This window comes from Cornus florida, unplaced genomic scaffold (assembly GCF_030987335.1).
Source record: "Cornus florida cultivar Cherokee Brave unplaced genomic scaffold, ASM3098733v1 CherokeeBrave_3.0.0_Hap2_Chr11, whole genome shotgun sequence".
Lineage (NCBI taxonomy): Eukaryota > Viridiplantae > Streptophyta > Magnoliopsida > Cornales > Cornaceae > Cornus > Cornus florida.
Window position 1 is genome coordinate 60,628,789 of NW_026775581.1, and position 21,425 is coordinate 60,650,213.

General features: G+C 34.5%; 1 protein-coding gene across 3 annotated transcripts; it reads left to right on the plus strand.

The window, feature by feature from the left end:
• Positions 1–1,424: 1,424 nt before the first annotated feature.
• LOC132286377 (uncharacterized) lies at positions 1,425–20,477 on the plus strand. 3 transcript variants are annotated; one of them, XM_059788704.1, is made up of 28 exons: positions 1,425–1,592; positions 1,724–1,907; positions 2,002–2,105; positions 2,258–2,374; positions 2,609–2,755; positions 2,919–3,311; positions 3,414–3,571; positions 7,423–7,544; positions 7,654–7,745; positions 7,967–8,210; positions 8,349–8,412; positions 9,141–9,289; positions 9,398–9,468; positions 9,588–9,761; positions 10,616–10,687; positions 14,432–14,533; positions 14,656–14,745; positions 16,860–16,935; positions 17,074–17,167; positions 17,278–17,347; positions 17,479–17,658; positions 18,208–18,330; positions 18,428–18,511; positions 18,604–18,788; positions 18,891–19,029; positions 19,115–19,174; positions 19,806–19,910; positions 20,006–20,477. In XM_059788704.1, exons 1-28 carry the CDS (start codon positions 1,497–1,499, stop codon positions 20,117–20,119), a joined length of 3,609 nt encoding a protein of 1,202 aa, XP_059644687.1. In that variant the 5' UTR covers positions 1,425–1,496; the 3' UTR covers positions 20,120–20,477. The 3 variants fall into 3 exon arrangements, with proteins under 3 accessions (XP_059644687.1, XP_059644688.1, XP_059644686.1); XM_059788705.1 differs by having other exon boundaries at positions 2,919–3,302; XM_059788703.1 differs by having other exon boundaries at positions 2,919–3,571.
• Positions 20,478–21,425: the final 948 nt, after the last annotated feature.

Below are 21,425 nucleotides of genomic sequence, written 5' to 3' on the forward strand. Positions count from 1 at the left end.
TTAATGTCAAAACTGATTGCAAAAGTTTCAAAATCAACATATAAAATGAATAATTTATGAGAAGGAGATTAGAATTCACGCACAAATCATTCGATTTTTATTTATATGATAGATTTGTATCATAACAATGCTGTGAGAGTTTCATTGTATGATTGTTGATTATAAACTTAAGTGAACCATGGTTGTGTGTATATATATATATGTATATATATTTATTTATTTTGTTGAATATTATTTATATTTACATTATTTGAGAAGAAAAATACAATGAAACATTTGAGAAATTAGAGTAAGCTAAAAAGAAAAATCCATTGGAATCTAAAGAGGGAATAAAAATGCAATGTTTAATTTTAAGAGTAGAATTAATACGTTTAATTTCAAGGGTAACAAGTGATGAAGAACCTAAAAAAATATAATATTTTAGGGTAATACTGTCATTAACAAAATATTGTAATACCTAAAAAATCACTTAAGGTTTTTTTGTTATAAGACTTAAATTTTAATTTATTTTAAGTTAGTGCTTAATATTTTAAGTGATACCCTCAATAATTATCAAAATATATTATTTTAGGGTAATACTGTCATTTACAAAATATTGTAATACCTAAAAAAATCACTTAGCCTTTTTTGCTATAAGACTTAAATTTTAATTTATTTTAAGTTAGTGCTTAATATTTTAAGTGATACCCTCAATAATTATCAAATACACTAATTTTAAAAAACACTTAGCGTGTTATGTTATGGGTTGACGGCCCTAAACTTATCTAAAAGTTTCTCGTAATAATTAATACAATTAACTTAAATAATGCATTATTCAACTAAGCTATTTTTATTTACTATTTGAATAAAATTATTGTTTATGCACACTTCATCTCCCTTTTCAATTAAAATCTTCTAGTAACACAATAACTAATTAATATGCACCCAAACAAGAAATATTATTTCATTAGCATATAAGGTAAAAAAGATTAATATATATCACATCGATCTAATATTAATAATGCAAGCCCAACCTAGTAAAACATTACTACTAATCAATCAAATCAGATGAAAATAAATATGTATACAAACAAAGATATTTAGTTTCGGTATTTTTAACCTCTAAAAAGTGAATCGATAAAAAAATACGATTTTAATTGATTCGAATAAAATTAACGTGCAATTTATTTATTTATTTATTTTCATGATAAATATATAAATTAAAAAAAAAACAAAATAAAGGGAAAAAGAAGAAAAAGGGCAGTGCACGGCTAATGAATAAACCCGTAACAGGGTATTATTATATTACTCCGTGTATATATATATATATAATACGGTACCACCAACCAAACCACAAAACAATTTTCCAAGAAAAATAAAAAAAAGTTTTGGTAATAACATATTTATTTATTTATATATTTTTGTTATATTCTCTGTATTTTTTTTTTCTCTCTTTCTTTCTATCTTTCTCCAAAGTTTGTCTTTCTCTCTCTAGTTCGGGAGAGGACGAACCAGACATGGTTTCGACGAGACGAAGTGGATCTCTACCCGGTAACAATAGCAAGAGATCTTCGTCGTCCGAGGAGAAACCTCCGTCGCCGAAGCGTCAGAAGGTTCTATTGCGAAAATCGATTCAGGGCCTTTTTGATTTTTGAATCACTTTTTGGTCTTGGTTTTTTTGATTTGCTTTTTCTAAAACATAAATTTTTTGATTTTGTGACGATGGGTTTGTGCCAATTTTCAGGACGACAATGGGGTTGTAGAGAAATCGACGTTGGCTGAGAATTCGAAAGAATTGGGTTCACCTCAAGCGGTGGATCCATCTGGGTCGGTTGACCCTCCTACCGGTGGCGGCAACGAGGCTTCGAGTGTCGGAAAAGGAGGAGAGGCGGCTCAGACGGTTGGTGTCACAGCACCGATCGCTGAGGGTGAGTTGATTCTTACTGATTAATTCTTGAATTGAACTGTCATTCACGATAGATTGACTTCAGATTGAGAGTTTTGTGTTTCCTTGTGTTGAAGGGTCTTCGCCCGTTGTGGTTGATAAACCCAGAAATTCATTCTCTTCGTGGAGGAACACCAATTTTGAAAGTCCCTGGTGTAGACTTCTGTCACAGTATCCACAAGTAATTTATCCATCACTTTTTTTTTTTTTTACATTGTGTTTTGTGTTTTTGAGTTGGTTTTCTTTAGTGAAGAAGGTGTATTTGTCAGCATCAGTGTGAGTTTGATTATTGGTTTCTTTTACATGCATGAATGAGGTTGTTTTGTGCTGCAGAATCAGAGTGTTTCTATTTATACATTAAATTTCACCATTGGTGCGAGCAGACAGAGCAGTCTTGTATTAAAGGATCAAACTGTTAGTGCAAATCTATGTGTAATCAGGCACACACAGGTATTGCTTTTATATAAAGCTCATGTTACCTGCTTAAGTGTGCAAACACGCAGGAGTAGATTTTACATAAATATGATCAGGAGTATCTTCTAGATAGATATTCTACTTGGGTATTGTTGCATGTTTCTTTTTTCTTTTCTTTTTTTTTTTTTTTTTTTTTTTTTTTTTTTTGGGGTATAAACTACATAGTTTGTATATGCAGTATGAGTACTCATTATTTATGAACATAATCAGCGCGAAGGCACTTCTGTTGCGGTGCTCGAAAGCAGGGGGAGCAAAGGATCTGTGCAAGTAAATGGAAAATCTATTAAGAAGAATACGAGCTGTGTCCTCAGTTCTGGGGATGAGGTGGTGTTTGGCTTGCTGGGGAACCACGCTTATGTATCCTTTCCTTTTTGTTTTAAGAGTGCTCTTCATTTAATTTATTTTATGGATTGTTGGAATGATAAAGCTCACATTTTTACCCGTTTTACTCTTGCATTGTTGTGTAAGATTGCATGCATATGTAAATGAGGGAATTTTCCTTAATGTATCTTCTGTACAGATTTTCCAGCGACTATCAACTGATTCTGTTCTCAAGACTCCTCCATCAGTTGGTGGAGCAGAGGCTCAGAGTAGTGTAGGAAAATTGCTGCAGATTGAAAGGAGGGCAGGGGATCCTTCAGCTGTGGCTGGGGCTTCTATTTTGGCATCTCTCTCGAGCCTGCGGCAAGACTTGTCACGGTTGAAGCCTACTGCTCAAACAAGTGGTAAAACACACCAAGGGAGTGAGCTGCCCCCACTTCCTGTTGTTCATGACAGTATGGAGATTGAGCTCGATGGTTTAGAAGTCAATTCATCAACAAATGTTGGGAGTGATAAAGCTGCAGACGTCGGAGAAACTAGCAAGATCATGCCGCTCGGTGGCAACCCGGACTCTGGCATAGAGGCAGGCAATGTAAAACTTTCTGGGCTGAATGATTTGCTAAGGCCTTTATTGCAGATGTTAGCTCCGTCGACTAGTTGTAACCTGAAATTGAGCAAAAGTATCTGTAAACAGGTATTTGAAGAACGAAATGAGTGGACCAGGGATTCACTGCCAGCATCAACATCGGGTATGTCTCTAAGATGTGCAGTCTTTAAAGAAGACATTCATGCAGGGATTCTTGATGGCAGAGACATAGAAGTTTCATTTGACGATTTCCCATATTATTTGAGGTATGGTATTCAGAAACCTGTTATGTTTATTGGCATGCTCTCTATGATTATCCCACTTTGGTTACTTTCTGGATTGTCCTGTAATGTATTATATTACAATTCTTTTTATTTTTTAAGCTTTGGATTTTTGGATTGTTGTGTGAGTTTTTAGAAGAATTCCTGCTGGAAATTATTTATGAGAAGAAACAGAAAGGAACTTTAGTTTAGGAAAAACTAATAAACTGGGAAATAAGCTCATGAAGTTTATTGCAAAGCTCTATGGATTTTTTTTCCAAGTTATTTTCTCTGCAAATGTGAAAGGATTTGGACTTGATGGTGTACTTGTTAAGGCTTGAAGATGTTAGATGATGGTGTATACTGGTTATTTATATTATTTACTTAGATCATATACTCTAATAAAATGCCAAACAAAGGGGAAAATTGCTGCATTATTTTTATACAAGGAGAAATGTAATTAGCTGGACTTTATTTTTGGCTTGATATTTGTTTAACTTGAGAAGGAGTAACTCCAGAGCTTTTGGGATTGCTGTGGATAAGGAAGCCACTTTAGTGGTCCACTTGAGGTTTTCAGAGACTGGCATGGTACAGAACTATGGATCTTCTTTTTGATGGTTGTCTCATTTAGTGATTTGAGTCAGTGAATGCATTTTTTTTTCGTTTTCGGTTTAATGATATCAACAAGTCTGAGGATTATAAATTGCTGTTCTGGGCTTCAGGGCGAGGGAGGGTTGATATGGATATGTATTACAAGGTGTTAATTGGAGACATTGCTTGCACCCTCCAGTAGTGGGGAATTTGGACAGCTGTAGTCCCCACCAAGGTTTCGTTCTTTGCTTGGATTCTTGGGGAGAACTTGGTGAGCGATGACTCACTTTAGAGAAAGTACTTCTAAACTGGTGATATATGTGCAAAGGTGTGGTGCTATTGTAGACAAATTCTCCTTGGTGAGTGATGACTTACTTTAGAGAAAGTACTTCTAAACTGGTGTTATATGTGCAAAGGTGCGGGTTTATTGTAGACAAATTTCCTTCATTTTAAAGTGTTGCCTAGGAGGCTTGTCTTTAGTTTGTCTTTTTAGGATTTTTCTCGGTGATGCCTATGTCAGTAGTGGAGATTTTTGCTAGTTGGCAAGTGGTTGTATTAGCTTTTTAGTTTTCAGAAAGTGATTCCAATTTTAAAGAAGAAAAGGGAAAGCAAGAAAATGTTGATTTCTGTGTTTTCTTACTGTAGATGAGAATTACTTCTACTGTAGGGGCACATAAAAGTTACTGCAGCTTCCTAAAATTAGGGCCTTTTCTTCTTTAGGACCTTTGCTTTCTGTAGTGTGAACCATAGTACCAGTATCATCTCCTAACCCAACAGCGAGTGCCCGGCGATCGACGACACCACTGGAGACGGTTCGATCGGCTGATATCACTCACTCTCTCTCTCTCTCTCTCTCAGCATCTCGGTTTCTTCTTTCTATCCTGTACTCGCTCTCATAGTTTTTCTCAACCACCGACAATCGATGACACCACCGTTTTTCTTAGACTCTTTGATCGACGACTCCATACCTGGTATCAAGAATTTGCAGGAACTGATTAATTTTGATCTGAAGTTTAATAATTGTTTATTGGGAACATCTTCTGTTTCTCTACATTAATTGTAGTTTTAGATCTGAGTGATGGCTCTAGTAGAGGGAGTATTCAGCTCAAATTAGGTTCTTCTCATGCAATTATGAAGTTCTTTAATTTGGATTTTGACTTTTAGATTTGAAACGATCCTTAAAAGTTAATTTTTCTTGCATTTTTGTTTTTAAGTGTAACTGTTGGTTGTGTGTGAGACTTGAGCTTTAGTATATGAATGGGATTTTATTTTCAACAATAGAGAAGACTTTATATGGTCTGTATTTTTTGGCTAAATGATAATTCCTTTCAGTTTAGAATCTTTTTTTTTTTTTAAATTTAGTGGTGGTACTAACTATCAGAGTAATTTTGAAACCATATTCAATATTTATATAGGTTGTTATTTTTGTATATATATTACTAATCTATCATTAATTGGGTTTTAGCATATACAAGTGAAAAATTTGCAGGTATTTTAGATGTGAAGAAACAAAAAAGTTGCAACCAATTCCTTGAGAGGAGGACGGGGGTGTTGAGTATCAACTAGGACAGAAAAGATTGTGATTAGAAATATCGATTAAACGTTGGCTATTATTGGAAATAAATTTCAAGTCTACCAAGTCAGAAAACAAAATATATATATATATATATATATAAAATTATTGAACTTGAATTATGTTATTTTGCTTGATTTTGCTTTCGGGTAAAAGCAGAAGCAAGAATCACTTTATATTTAGTAAATGGGCCCTAAATATTAATTTTATAAATTGGAAAGTTGGACATAAAAAGGCAGGGATGACAAGTTCATAAGAATTCTAAAGAAGAAATTATAAATATTACTAGAAAAGGGAATTGAATAATACTAATTAAATTCTATTGTAAAAAATAATTAATATGAGTAGAATTTCTTTGAGGTGACATTTCCCTTTAATATATTGATAATAGAGAGATTAGAAGTTCTTTGGGATGCCTTGCTATTTTTTTCAATTATTACATTGATGAGAGAGAGAGAGAGAGAGAGATTACTGTTGCTGGTCACAGCCAGCTCGCACGGTGATAGAAATTGAAGACTGGTTTTGGTGTTGATTGGTACTTGGTAGTGACAGCTCCAATTTTTGTCTACCTCTTTTGCATCTTTTTTATCATCCTCACATTTTTCTCTCCTTTTCTTTTTAAAATTCATTCTGGTTATAGTCCTAATGGTTTGAATATAGAAGAAAATGGGTTAAAATTTTGCAGTTTTTTATTTTTATTTTTTCTTGGAGAATGATTTATATGTGGTGAAGGTTTTATTAAATGTGAAAATGTAGATAAGAATGCGTAAATGGAGGAAAAATCTGTATAAGGAAACTGAGGTTCTAATATGTGCAGAAAAAGAAAAAAGAAGTCCTCTATCTAGTTAAGAACACTTATATCTGCAGTCTATGTATGCAGGTGAGAAAATGCCCTGGATTAAGAAGATTTGGGTCTTAAAAATATTGTTATATCGAGGTTCAAATGCTAAATGAAGAAAGAGTTGAGGGTGAAACATTCCAATTTCCAAGCTATTGAAAGGAATTGTTGCTCATCCTTGGGACATGCACTCAAATATTCGCGTATCAGATCTCGGAAACGTACTGAGGGGCTTGAAATGGTGTAGCTTGTCTTGAACATAAGCTTACCTTTTATATTCTGTTAGACATTTCCCCCAAAATATGTAGATGGGGGGAAATATGTAGATAAGTTTAGGTCATGGTATCGGGTGGCGCCCCCCCCCCCGGGGCGAGTAACTCTGGCGGTATATCATATACCTAAACCTGATTTTGGACATTGCCTTATGCGGGATGACTGCTCATACCACTAAGCTACATGTGTAAAAGAAAGCTTTTATTTTTATATTTAAATGTGCTCAAGTAACAAGGTTTTGATCATTTAATTATGTTGACATATATTCTGTCACGTAGCAAAGATGTAAATCATATCTTTCTGGAATGGATTTTGGATATCCTATTTGTGTGATGATGTCACTGTAATTAGCATTTAGCTTTCATTCATTTATTATAGGTTTGTTTTACCATTACCATGTCAAGATATTAAGTAACTTAAAGTGATCGTGTTACTTGTGTATATGGTGGTTTTCTAATGAGGAACACCCTCAGCTGTTGATCATGCCATTCTTACTGCTGAATGATACACTAGATGCTTTTTTATTTCAAATGCCACCACATCAGTAATTACTGAACTTTCTTATGGTTTCCCCTCTTGCAGTGAAAATACAAAAAATGTGCTGATTTCGGCTTCTTATATACACTTGAAGCACAAAGAACAAGTTAAATATACGTCTGAACTTCCTACCGTGAACCCGCGAATTTTGCTTTCTGGTCCTGCAGGTTTGGATGGATTTCTTTACGAGTAGTATTTATTTTGGAGATTGTATTTTTTTCACTTGAGGAAATGCCTAACTGCAGAGTCTAATTTTATTTTCTGAAATTTTTACAGGGTCTGAAATATATCAGGAGATGTTGGCGAAGGCACTTGCCAAGTACTTTGGGGCTAAATTGCTTATATTTGATAGCCATTCATTTTTGGGTGTAAGATAAAAATAAACTAGATTGACTTTGATAAAGGAATAATTTGTTTTTAATACCATTTTGCATCAACAGCATATGAATAATTATTTTCTTGTTATGATCACTTCAGGTTGTAGGTATGATTGACTTGTTTGATATTGTTTTATCAAGTTCTCATTACAATTTTATTTACCAACCATAAAGAATCAGTGAGTAAATCATCATTTATCAATGTGTTGTAGGGTTTATCTTCAAAGGAAGCAGAGCTACTGAAAGCGGGATATAACACAGAAAAATCTTGCAATACTACAAAGCAAGGTTCTGGAGCCACCGACTTAGCTAAAAGCACTTCTCCTGCAGTTGCTGAAGCAGATACTCCTAGCTCTTCAAATGTTCCTTCTTCTGTTGGCTTGGAGTCCCAACCAAAGTTGGAGTCTGACACTGTACCGTCTTCTTTGGGGACGTCGAAGAGTCCCTTTAAAACAGGTATGCCCCTTCTGGTTACTTGTCAGCGGTGTTTTCATGGTTCGCTTTCTAGTGCCCTTCAACATTAAACTGTTACATTTTCTTTTATATGAGCTCAACATTTGTTCCCCTTTTCTAAATGCACTGTGGAACTTGTAGGTGACAAAGTGAGATTCACCGGGTCTCCTTCTGGCAGCTTATATTCAACGTCATCTCCTTCAAGGTATAATTTATAATTGTACGGTGCTACCTGGACTGCTTTTTATGTTCTCATTTCTTCTTTTTTGGGGCTGAGTTGTAGTTTAATCTCTCAGCACTTTCATCTCTAGATTCTGGTTTATTTATTTTTTGGTAGTGTGCTACAATTCATCTATATATTCTAATTGAAAGTTGAAACATGATAAATTACCATTCTAATTCAATATATTTTGCCTCCTGGACCTTTTTTTTTTTAAAATTATGCTTAGCTTATAGTTTCTTCCTTTGTTATTCATCTACTAAGTTAAATCACTTGGTTTGTATTACCTTCGGAAATTTCTGTCGCTTGGCTCTTGAAGCTTTCTAATTTAATCCATAGATTCATGTACTGATCTCTATTTGTTCAGTGGTCAGTCACTAAGGTTAACACTTCTAAATTAAAAAGGTTCAATTTTTTGGATCTTATAGGCATCTATGTCAATATAACTTCATTCAAGTGATGTAATCTATATAGAATAATCTGCTGTTATAGGTAATGTTACCTTGGCATGAGCCTGAGCTTGTGGCCTCTACGACATGTCTATTGGCATTTTCATAAAGATTGACCATTTATTTTTTATTTTTATTTTTTATTTATCTATATGTAGAGCATTACTAGTGGAATGTTTATTTGTATCCTCTCTTTCTCTCATTTGTGGGCATCTGAATTTTTACCTTGGTAAATGTCTTAGTTTTTATCTATCAAAATTTTAGGGGCCCAACTTTTGGGAGTCGAGGGAAGGTTGTATTACCTTTTGAAGAAAATCCTTTATCAAAAATTGGTGTTAGATTTGATAAGCCCATACCTGACGGAATTGACCTAGGGGGTGTCTGTGAGCCGGGTCATGGATTCTTCTGTAATGGTAAGGTCCTAATTTTTTATTATTTCCACATGCTCACGACTTAGTAAATTTTGTTATTTTTTCAATATTGTTAAGTCCCTTTTACCTTTTCTTTCTTACTCTCTCTAGTTAATGATCTTCGTTTGGAAAGCACTGGTGTGGAAGATCTGGACAAGTTACTCATTAGCACTTTATTTGAGGTAGGCCTTATATTTTGTTCAAGTAATTATGGTTCTTTTGTCCAAGTTTTGTGCTTTATTGTCATTTCATAAATACTTCTGAAATTCCATTATTATTATTATTTTTTTCTTTTTATCAGGCTGTGTTAAGTGAAAGCCGAAATTCTCCCTTCATTTTGTTTATGAAAGATCCTGAGAAGTCCATTGTTGGAAATTCAGAATCGTATTCAACATATAAAAGCAGGCTTGAAAAGCTCCCTGACAATGTTGTCATAATTGGTTCGCACACTCACACTGACAACCGTAAAGAAAAGGTAATGATTGCCTGATTTGGAGGAATTAGTTTCCATGGGGATATCAGTTTGTTCTTTAATTCTATTGGCTGATATATCTGTTACCCTTTGGTTTAAGTGCAAAGGTGTTATAGCCCTCATGAGTATGAGAGTTAAAATCATCATGTAGAACAAAACTCGAGTCAAGAAAATGCTTTTTAGTATTGACATATGTAAAATTAAATGATGTTAAGCCTGAAAGTCTTACTGATTCTTTCAACATCAACAGATGTGTATCCTTACCCATAGTGGAAAAGAAAATCAGATGTGGTCTTTTCCGAAAAGAGAAGATCGGACCTTACCTTTGTTGTAGTTTTCTTTTTTTTCTTTCCTTCTCTCGCATGTGCACACACTCACATGCACACTTCTTCCATCTTTATCTGTATAAATTGAACTAGAGCATCTTTTTTGTTTGAAAAATGTTGTATATTACCCATGACCCCAGTATTGGGAAGTTTATAGTTCAGATGAATTTAAAAGCTGTGAAAAACTTTTTGTGAATTGTGATGATCTCTGGCTCTTCTGTTGGGTTGACTTATGTGAATGTATAAGGGGTCTTCTGTTCAGTTTTTTTAGTGAACTTCTAAGCTGTATCACAAGAAGAGATTTTTTCACGAATTATCGCTTTATTGCAAACTTATTTTCAGTCTAATAGGTGGTGTCTGTTTTGGGATCAAGAGAAGCTGTGGAAAATTTTAGCGTCCATGGTTGAATCCAAAGCTGTTTTTTAGGTTTGCCTGTGGGAGTGATGGCATAAGTCTCATGCATTAAAAAACCATTTATGAGCTCACTTGATCGCATATTTATAAATTAAATTCCCTTTGCTTCTCTTGCAGTCACATCCTGGTGGTTTGCTTTTCACAAAATTTGGCAGCAACCAGACTGCTCTTCTTGACTTGGCTCTCCCGGTAACAATTATTTTATTGAAATCTTGAATGCGCTGTTGCATATGCTTATTTGAAATTTTGCATTTCATGTTAGGTTTTGGGCACAATTTTTTTTTACTGGTTCTTGTTTTCTTTCTTTTTCTATTTCAAGAAGGTACAACAGCCATTTTGGTTGCATTTGAATGCTTTCAAGCAATTCATTTCGTTTCCCTTTTAAAGCCTTGATTAGAATTCAAAATAGTTATATTTTGGGTATTTGTGGCTCTTATCGATTTACAGAGTATTTTTGGTGGCTTCAAAGTTAATGAACTTCATAATATTGTTCTCTTAATCCATTGAAGTATCATCCTTTCTTTCTGTCTTTCTACTGTTACATAATTTTCCATTAGTTTGGACTAGCTTCTTCATTTATGGGCATGATCCAGAAGAAACTCGTGAAGTTTATATAAGTCTCAAGATATTCTTCATCCTAATTTTATGTATAATAATAGCCTCTAGCGGGCATTTGTTGTACTAGTTCTTTTCTTTTATCATTTTTACTCCGTTTGGGGGTAAAAGTGCAAAAGGATGTTCCAGGTGTTCCACACAAGAAAATAACTAGCAGACTTGTACTATTCATAACTTGTTATAGACATAAAAACTTGGAGTTTCTTTCTCTCTTTTCTTCCCCCCTCCTCCTCTTAATAATGTGGGAAATGCATAGAGATTGGGATATCAGAACATTTGTTTTTTGTAGTTTTGCTTGGAGTCGCAATGATAATCAAACTTTGCCTGTTGTACCTTTTTTTTGGTTGTTTGGAGGGGTGTCACCACCTAAAGTGGAACTAGTCCCTCCAGACAAACCAATTTTAATCCAGGAAGAACCTTGTGAGGCCTCAGTTGGGAAGAATCAAAACCTGAATGTTTGCATGCTCAGGCTTGGTCCCTGACCAATGATTCCATTCCTTTGGGGTTAACTTTGCATGCTAAGTTTACTCCTGATGAAATATCTGCTTCACCTCCCAAAATAGAAAAATTTAAAGTTGTGGTGTCAATTTGTAACAATCAGAATATGCAAAACCTGCACAATGTTTTGATGAAAGAAGCGTCATGAGGAAATGATATTTACATAAAATATCTCATACGTGGTGATTCTTAGAATGTATTAGAAAGCGTTCCTCTTTTGAACACTTTCTAATACATTTTATTTATCAAAAAAAAGAAAAAGAATTTAGTTCACTTCTTAATTTTCAGATTCGTCTTGAGTGGCTGGACTGGTTTTCAATATACAAGGAAATGCCTTGACTATAAGCCAAACTTTTGTTGTCATAGACAAGATGTTTTGGTTGTCTTCAAATTTATTTTTTGATAAGTAAGATTAGATTAGAAAGCGTTCAAACGGGGAAAGCATCCTACAAAAGCTACACAAGGGTCAAATAGGTACCCGAACTCTTAACATGCCCAAAAAATCAACTCTCTCCCCCATTGATTTTAGGCACATGAATGTGTCAAAAGTTCCTGGTCTTGGTCATTAGTTTGTTTGTTTTGTGTTTCATCTTCATTATATGTTTAGTTCAGGGGTTCTTACTAATTTTTATTAGGCCGTGGGTGTGTATAGGAATAACTACAATAGTTTTGTTGAAGGTAATGAATATCCTATATAAAGTTTGCAGCTTGAATCATGTTTTGGATGGCATGATCATCCTCCCCCCCCTCCCCCCCCCCCCCCGGGTTGTGAGTGTTGAAGAAACTTTTGGTGTTTTCTTCTCCACATTATCTTCTCCTCTTCTTCATAATATAATTTCTGTGATTTAATGCAGTACTTCTAGAACCAAGAAACACCTGAAACCATTTGAATTGGCCTTGGTTAAATCTATTATAATCATTTTATAACAATTTCTAATCACAAAAAATCATTCTGGAAAACCAAAGCCCTGATTACCCATGGCTCTTGTGAATTCGGAAAATTTCACTTCATACTTCCTGTAGGTATGCATTACTTAATATGAAAGGAGATACATTATGGATAACAAGTTATGTGTGTGTGGAGAATAAATAGTATGTGCATACTTCCTTTGTATCAGATCTTGTCATTGATTTTCTTGTAAGAACCATCATAATGGATTTCCATCATAATGGATTTGCATGATAGGGCTCAATAAACAGTTAATGATGATTTTTGGTTTTGCTTCCTTATACATCCTCTCAATATGAACCATGAATGAAAATGTCAACTTTGTATTTGCTGTTTCATGTCCATGGCTCATTGGATGCTCATATTGTAGTTTGTTAAATGTGTTAAATATTTTTGAAGTCAAAAGCTAGTGGCCACTATAGTTGGAAATATTAATGGCTCACTGCAAAATAATTTAAAACTGGAAATATAGCAAGGGGAAGAGGAGCCTCGTGATAGGCCAGGTTAGTGATGTACATAGTACCAAAAACCTTGCATATTGGTGGGAACACTTGTCTATGAACTTGATTTGGAAGTTGGGAAGAAACTTTCAAGAACTTTTAGGGGGTCTTTTGAAATGTTATGGGAAACTTGTAGGGAACTTTTTAAAAGTGGGCCTGGGAAGGCATTGAAGTCTATGAGAAACACACTTCTCAGAATTTCTCTTGTTCTTGAAATGCTTTAGAAGCCTTTTTCCCTTTTATCAATAGCATAGTTGTTAAAGGCTCAAGGCACCAAAGGCCTTTTGGAGCCTAAGCGCAAGGCGCAATACAAAGCTCGAGCCTGATTGAAGTAACTCGCGTGTGTAATAGTAATGCATATTTAAACATATATATATATATATATTCAGAATCAAGCACTAACTGCACTTAATGTAAGTAGTGAATCATAAATTTATGAATTTTGTCAAATATTTCACAAGATTAAACGATACGATATATGATATATAAACCTTTTAATTTAGTGATCATTAAATGATTACAAAGTACAAGGTGTGAGATCCTGAGGGCTTTATGTGTTCATGATTGAAGGGGCCTGGCCTGGCCTGTCGTAGGTTGAGGCGCTCTAGCTGAGCCTTGACTGGCCTGGGGCTTTTTTGGAGTCTAGGCCCACCTTTGTCAACTATGACCAATAGTATTTTATAAGTTTTCACTTCTTGCAGTGCTCTCTTATGTAGTCCCAAGTTTTTGCTTCAGCACATAGCACATTTTCTAGTGGTTTTGTATCTCACCAATTTTTTCATACAGATTTCTATTATGATTCCAAATCATTCCTTCACGATTTTATGGTAGTTTCTTGAACTACTTTTCCCCTTTCAGCTTTCCACTTCAGCTTCCGATTTTGTTAAACATTGTTAAGAGAGTAAGTAGGCATAAAACGAAGGGAGAGGACGTAGTACAGATTCTTAATGCATATGCTTTTGTTTGTTGTTGTTGTTGTTTTTCATTCATTTTTGCAGTTCCACTTACAATCCTTTTTCAATGATTTTTAAATTAAGTTCATTCTGAAATGAAAATCTGTTCTCCTTTGAATCAAATATTTTTGTATCTTTCCATTCCTAACTGTTTCTGGTCATGCTGTGAAATGTCTTCCATAACTGAATCTCAGTGTATGAGGCAATTTTGTCAAACTGTCATTTTATGTGACTGGTTATTGACATCCAATTCTTAATTTTTTTTAGCTGCTCTTGCTAGTTTTAGATTCCATATCCCTTCTCTCTGTATATCTTTTTGCTTTTATAATATTTTATATAATAGGTTGGAAACTGAAATGTAACCTAGTATATATTAGATTTGTAGAAACCTGATGTCATTGCCTTTTGATTTTCTCAGGATAGTTTTGGGAGACTACATGACAGGGGGAAGGAGGTTCCCAAGGCAACAAAACTCCTGACAAAACTTTTCCCTAATAAAGTAACCATTCACATGCCTCAGGTGCGTACTCACTACTCAGAGTTCAAATGAATCACTTGCTTTTTGTTTTCAACAATATCCAATGTTAGTTACTTATAAAAAAATTAAAAATATATCCAATGCTAGTTTCTAAATTATTGCAGGATGAGGCGCTTCTTGTTAGTTGGAAGCATCAATTGGATCGAGACTCTGAAACCCTCAAAATGAAGGGGAATCTAACCCACCTGCGCACAGTGAGCAAATTTTGCTATATCTGAAAACTATGACAATATCATTCCTGTTTATAATTTCAAATCTGTTGATATTTCTTCTTCATGGATTAACTTTCAAGATTTTCTCGACTTTTAATTTTTCTGAGCTAAATTATAGTTATAATCCCTGGTACAAAATCCTAGTTCTATTTTTCCTTTCTAATGCAACAGAAACAGTGTCTATTTTGTGATCCCATTTTTGTAAATTGTTGCAAATACTTGATACCCTCCTGCCCCAAAGCCGGAACCTCAACCCACCTTCTTTTCTTCTCTTCAGGTTGCGCTCACCAAGTACATCTCCAAAAGCGTATCTATGCTGTTTATTTTGTGCACATTGAATCAGGGTTGCAGCTAATTGCTGCTGCTGTTGATTTTGGAACAAAAATGACATAGTTAACAGATTTTATGCACCTTTAAACTGATAATTTATTTGGAAATGGCAGTTTGTGGTTTGCCACATTGACACGTATAATTGCAGTTTTATTGCACAAGTAGACACTTTTAAGTTATTTGCATTTAATTTTGTCACAATTAGGAATAAGAGTTTGATAGTTGTCAAGATTACCAATATGAATTCGAATTGTCAATTTTTCGGATCTCTACTTGTTAATTCTGAATTGGGTTAAAATCTCTCATTTACTTCGACTCTGAAATGAGTTTTGTGTTTGACATATTCTTATGATTTACTTGTATGTTGATCCAATTGGTGGACCAGTCAACTCAATATTTTTCACCTGTTTGTACATCTATAGATTGTTATTTTTAAGTATAATGAAAACACTTTAATCTTGAGAAATTTCATATTCTTGGTTAATAGAAGGCAATATTATTTATTTATTTATTTTCTGAAGCAATACAAGCAAGTTGTGATAATATATTGATTTCATGTTACTTAATAATGTTAAGAATTTTTCGTAAATTAGTGTGTGGACAAGTCTCTCCCGCCTCTCTCTTAATTTTTTTATTTACTGCCTTTTTATACTTTCTTTAGATTTTTATAATACCTCCATATTACGACAACAACACCCAGAAAAACAATTATTTCTAATTTCTCAGAACTTTTACATCTGTCTTTTTACAACCAGTTGAATTATTTGAACAGTTAACTTTTATAATTTTAATACAACTTTAAGTCCTCCTTGGTCGGTCTTCTTATTACAACTTTATTCTAGTGTTGGGAATCCCATTTGTAAATTGGAACCAGAAGGGTTTGTTATAAATATAATAGTGCAGATATAAATTTACTCTATGCAATAACTCTGCCAATGCAAAGTTTAATAGAATTTCAGCCTAATACCTTAACTATTTCTGGTATTGCCGTGGTAAAGTATTGGTAAAACATATATATTCCCTAAACTAAGGGTAATGTTTAGTTTGGCTACTTGGCTAATTTTACATTGACTATCTTCCAAAACTTGACCTGAACGGGTGTTATTTAAGAGTGTTTACAATCTTTTCTTATCTGTTGTCTCATCTATTGAATATTATTTAGTGGTAGTAATAAATTTCTTGTTCTTTTGTTTTATTAGGTAATTAATTTTTTCATCAGTTAAATAGTCCAACATTTTTTTGTTTTGTTTTTTGTGTTATCTGTTTGAAAATCAATACTCAACTTTTTGGGTACATTATCTATCAGATGCTAACTTCTATCATCTATTTTTGTTTTTTTAGTAATGTATTCAACCTAACAATCTGAAGGAAGATTAAACAATTTATTATCATACTATTTATCATAATTTTCAAGTGTTGATATATCTGTAAAAATTATCAACATCTTGAGAATGATATATATATTTTTTTGGTCTCAAATTTTTTTGTCAAATCCCGCATGTTGTTTTCACACCATTGCCATACTAGTTTTATTGAACAAAATTCGGTTTCCTGTCTTTCTATATTGAAGATGTTCAATTTATTTGAAGAAAAATTAGCTTCTTCTCTTCGCAACTAGAAATTAGGTTAATTTTCCTTTCAACGGTCGCAAGCTTCTAAATGCTTCATGATAGACTATAGTAAACCTTCTGCAAGGTTAATGCTTAAAGATGTGATATTTGGAAATGATTGTCATAGTAATAGTTAATTGTTTTGGTCATATGTAGGTCTTGAGTCGGAGTGGGTTGGAATGTGATGGACTTGAAACATTATGCATCAGGGACCAAACTCTTACAAATGAAAGTATGTTTATCTTCATTACATAACAACTTGAAGTATTGTTCTATTTTTTTTAACTTCAATTATTATTCTATTTTGTTTATAATGAATTGTTCCAAAATAAATAAGAACTCTGGAATTATGTTTTGGCATGAATTGAAGGTGCGGAGAAGGTAGTTGGATGGGCTTTAAGCCATCATTTAATGCAGAACCCCCAGGCTAATGCTGACACAGGGCTTGTTTTGTCAAGTGAGAGGTAATGGAAACTTCGCAGCACACCTTTTTTTTGGATTTACTGTCGGCTGAATTAGTAGTTAGTTATTGGATACGCTATACAGTTTTTATTCAATGTTGCAATTCTTGCAGCATTCAATATGGGATCGGAATTCTTCATGCTATCCAGAATGAATCCAAGAGCTTGAAGAAGTCACTCAAGGTAATCACTTTGCTTATTAATGCCAGCAAATATCTTCGAAGAAATTGTTCCTTATGTTTGTGAATAATATAAATAAACTTGTGCAATGTTCTCTGTGGTATAGATGTATTAATTTTTATGGTGAACTTCAGGATGTTGTGACAGAGAACGAATTTGAAAAAAGGCTTCTAGCTGATGTTATTCCACCCACTGATATTGGAGTCACATTTGACGATATTGGAGCCCTTGAAAATGTTAAGGATACATTGAAGGAGTTGGTGATGCTTCCTTTACAGAGACCTGAGCTTTTCTGCAAGGGTCAACTGACTAAGGTTTTCACACGTCTCCTCTTTTCTGCCTTAATTTAGATCTTATTTGCTTTCATTTACTTTTGACTGACATTTTCATTGTTCCATTTGGCTTATGTTTACTTGATACATTTCCTTTCAAGAATCTCAATTTTCAGACCCTTTTCTGGACTGTATTACTTAGGGCGTTTGACAAAATCCCCACTTTGGTATTCAGTCAATTGGTTGACGAAGGCTGTTAGGTTATCTGTTTGTTTCAAAAAAAAAATCCACAGCTCTTTTATGTGCAACTGTTTATCAAGTTTATATAACAATCTGTTTGTGATCCTTGTGTGTATGGTTTTTTCCTGCTCCACAGCTCTTTTGACATGCAACTATTGATATGTGTTTTTGGATCCTAATATATTGATCCTCAATTTTTTTTTTTCAATATTATTTTCCTTTTCAAAGGCTCACCCTTCCTGCCTGTTCTATTCCAGCGTAGCTCTTGAATATTCTTGAGATCATATGTATGTAATTAAGAGTCCCGACAAGAACAATCTCACTGTAATTCTTTCATTCTTTCATTTTTAGCCTTGCAAGGGTATACTTTTATTTGGCCCCCCTGGAACTGGAAAGACAATGCTTGCAAAGGCTGTTGCTACGGAAGCTGGTGCAAACTTCATCAACATTTCCATGTCAAGCATCACATCGAAGGTTAGCATTGTTGAGGATCTTCTGTGACTTCAATTAGATCCTATAAAGTGATTTAATTTTGGATTTCAACTCATTCTTCCCATCTTTCTAACTGCAGTGGTTTGGAGAGGGTGAAAAATACGTGAAGGCTGTCTTCTCGCTTGCTAGTAAAATTGCCCCTAGTGTTGTATTTGTGGATGAAGTATGCTTCTCCCTATTTTTCTATAATATTTCAAATTTTATTTGCATACAGATACAGTTTCTTATTCTTTTTTTATTGATTGTTTTTTGAAGGTTGATAGCATGTTGGGACGGAGGGAAAACCCGGGAGAACACGAAGCCATGCGTAAAATGAAAAATGAATTTATGGTGAATTGGGATGGCTTGCGAACAAAAGACACAGAACGCGTTCTGGTACTTGCAGCCACAAATAGGCCGTTTGACCTTGATGAGGCCGTTATTAGAAGGCTGCCGCGTAGGTAAACAGCAGTCGAAGTTGCCTAAACAATTATCTTGGTTTGTGGACATTTGGGATTTTTGTATTTCATATGTCTGTTTTTGTGATGTGTGTTCTTCCACAGATTGATGGTTAATTTGCCAGATCCTCCAAATAGAGCCAAGATTCTGAAAGTGATACTAGCAAAAGAGGACTTGTCTCCTGATATTGAGTTGGAATCAATTGCTAGTATGACAGATGGATATTCAGGAAGTGATCTTAAGGTTGTCTTTCTACTCTTTTCCTGGGTTAGAATGTGTTCTCCCATTTTTGTCAATGTTCTGAGTTTTAAACTTTTTTGCATTGTAGAACCTTTGTGTAACTGCTGCACATCGCCCCATCAGAGAGATCTTGGAAAAGGAAAAAAAGGTTTGTTTCTCTTGCTCAACAGTGAACAAGCTTATTTCTAATTAAGTTCGAAATGAAAATGATGACGTGGTTTCTATTGGAGATTAAGAAAGTTTTTTATCTGCAACAGCATAACATAGCATTATAGTGATATTATCATGAGTTGTCCATGTTTCTGGCTGCAAACATGGATTTTGTTATGCCAGAGGCCAGTCTCTCTGGGAAGATGTATCCAGTCAAACAAATTAATTTCTTGGTTGATAAATAGCTTCAAGCATCCTTGAGGTTATCTCAATGCCTAGCTCTCCTAGTACAGATCCATTGCTGTCCTTGTTAAGCTATCCTTGAGCAATGTGTTACTATGCTCTCAATTAGAATTCCTTGGGAAGTTGATCTCTAGAAACATCTTGGAATTCTTTCCTGTATAAGAAGAAGTGCATTACCAAATGTATGTTCTGCCTTCCACGGTTGTTGGTGGGAGAGGGGGATGTATTATCCAGTGAAGTAGATATATGCCCTGCTAAATAGAATTCTTTCCTAGATATTGTTCAGATTATGCATGGATCATTCTGTGTGTAGTATCCCTTCAAATTTCTTCATAGCAGATTTTGAAGCACTTCTACAGTGATCTAATATACTAAATTGATGACAGGAGCGCGCTGCAGCACTAGCAGAAGGTAAACCCCCTCCGGCACTGAGTGGAAGTGGTGATATACGGCCTTTAAACATGGATGACTTCAAAAATGCTCATGAACGGGTAATAAAGGGGAAAACTGTTATAATTATATACCCCTTGCAAATATTTATCTTGTTTTTGCGTTAAAATTTACTTTTGCTCATATCACATAATAGGTCTGTGCAAGTGTTTCTTCCGAGTCCATAAACATGACTGAGCTTCAACAGTGGAATGAACTCTATGGTGAAGGAGGTTCCAGGAGGAAGAAGGCTCTCAGCTACTTCATGTGAAGGCTTCTCATCTGTACAAAAAGGTTCTTTACCCTCGCGTATTCTGTACCTTTCTCTCAAAACCCTAACGAAGTTGCTGCTCTCCGGACTGCTGTGAAGCCTTCTTGTTTGTAAAATGAAGTATAGGTTTTTTGAATTTATACTCTGTATCCTTAAGTTAGTTTTGGGATGGTTGGTGTAAAGGTGGTGTAGCCTTCCAACTTTTGATGTCGTGGCTGCGCCGCTTTTGTTTTGTTTCCCCATCTCCATGCAAGAGGACTGTCTTATTTAAGTTATAAATTTTTTTCTCAATATATATTTAAGTTATTTACTTGTAAGACAGAAAGGAATCTAAATTCTGTGCATAATGTTTAGTCAATTCTTTCCCGTGGTTCCTAAAATTAGACAATAATTGATAGTGGATGGTTGTGATTTGTGGTTTCATGTAATAAAGTCACAAAAATGTTTTTTTGGATGTGTTTCTACATATATTCATAATAAGGATTTCATACGCTTAAGGTTGTCTTGTTGCAATCGGCATGCAAAAGTTGAAAGATCAACCATTAAAATTTATCAACTTGTAAATTATATTGTTTAGGACTCTAGAAGTTCATAATCTCCACTTGATCAGAGTGACAGATGCCACTATTAGGTCTACAAGGTGGGTTGTACGTACAAAAATTTAATTTAATTTTATATAAAAAATGTAGTTTTAAAATTATAAAAACTATGGGCTTGCTTGGTTTGAACTCTGGAACAGTCTCAGAAAATTGAACTAAACACAATTTTTTTTTTTTTTTTTTTTTCAGTTCTGTTTTTATAGATACAAACCAAGCAAGGCTTATAAATTTTTTAATTTTTTTTTTTTTTTTTTCAAATTCTTTGGATTGCTCTGGTTAACAAAATCTGTTCAAATTCACAATCGCGTTATTTGGCTCTGCCTCCACCTCGGCTCTTTTGGGTAGAGGCTCCTGTAATTGCTATTTTGTACTCGCAGGGCGGACGGTCATCTTGTCCTTTCCACTGGCCTTGAGAGTCACTACGTAGCACTCCTTTGCTGTTACGTGGTCACCATAAATGTCTATCACTTTGCTCTCTTCTGGATTCAAACACCTCATGACCTGGTGTTGACCTGGTGTCCGACGATTGTTCAGGTTAAGTCCACCCTTGGGTATAAAATTAGAGTGTATTTAGCCAATTTAAGAACAATGACATCCACCCTTGGGTATAAAATTATAGTGTATTTACCCAATTTAAGAACAATGACATTACCCAACTGAAGAAAAATAGATGACATGCCTGATGCCTAACTCAATATTGAGTGATC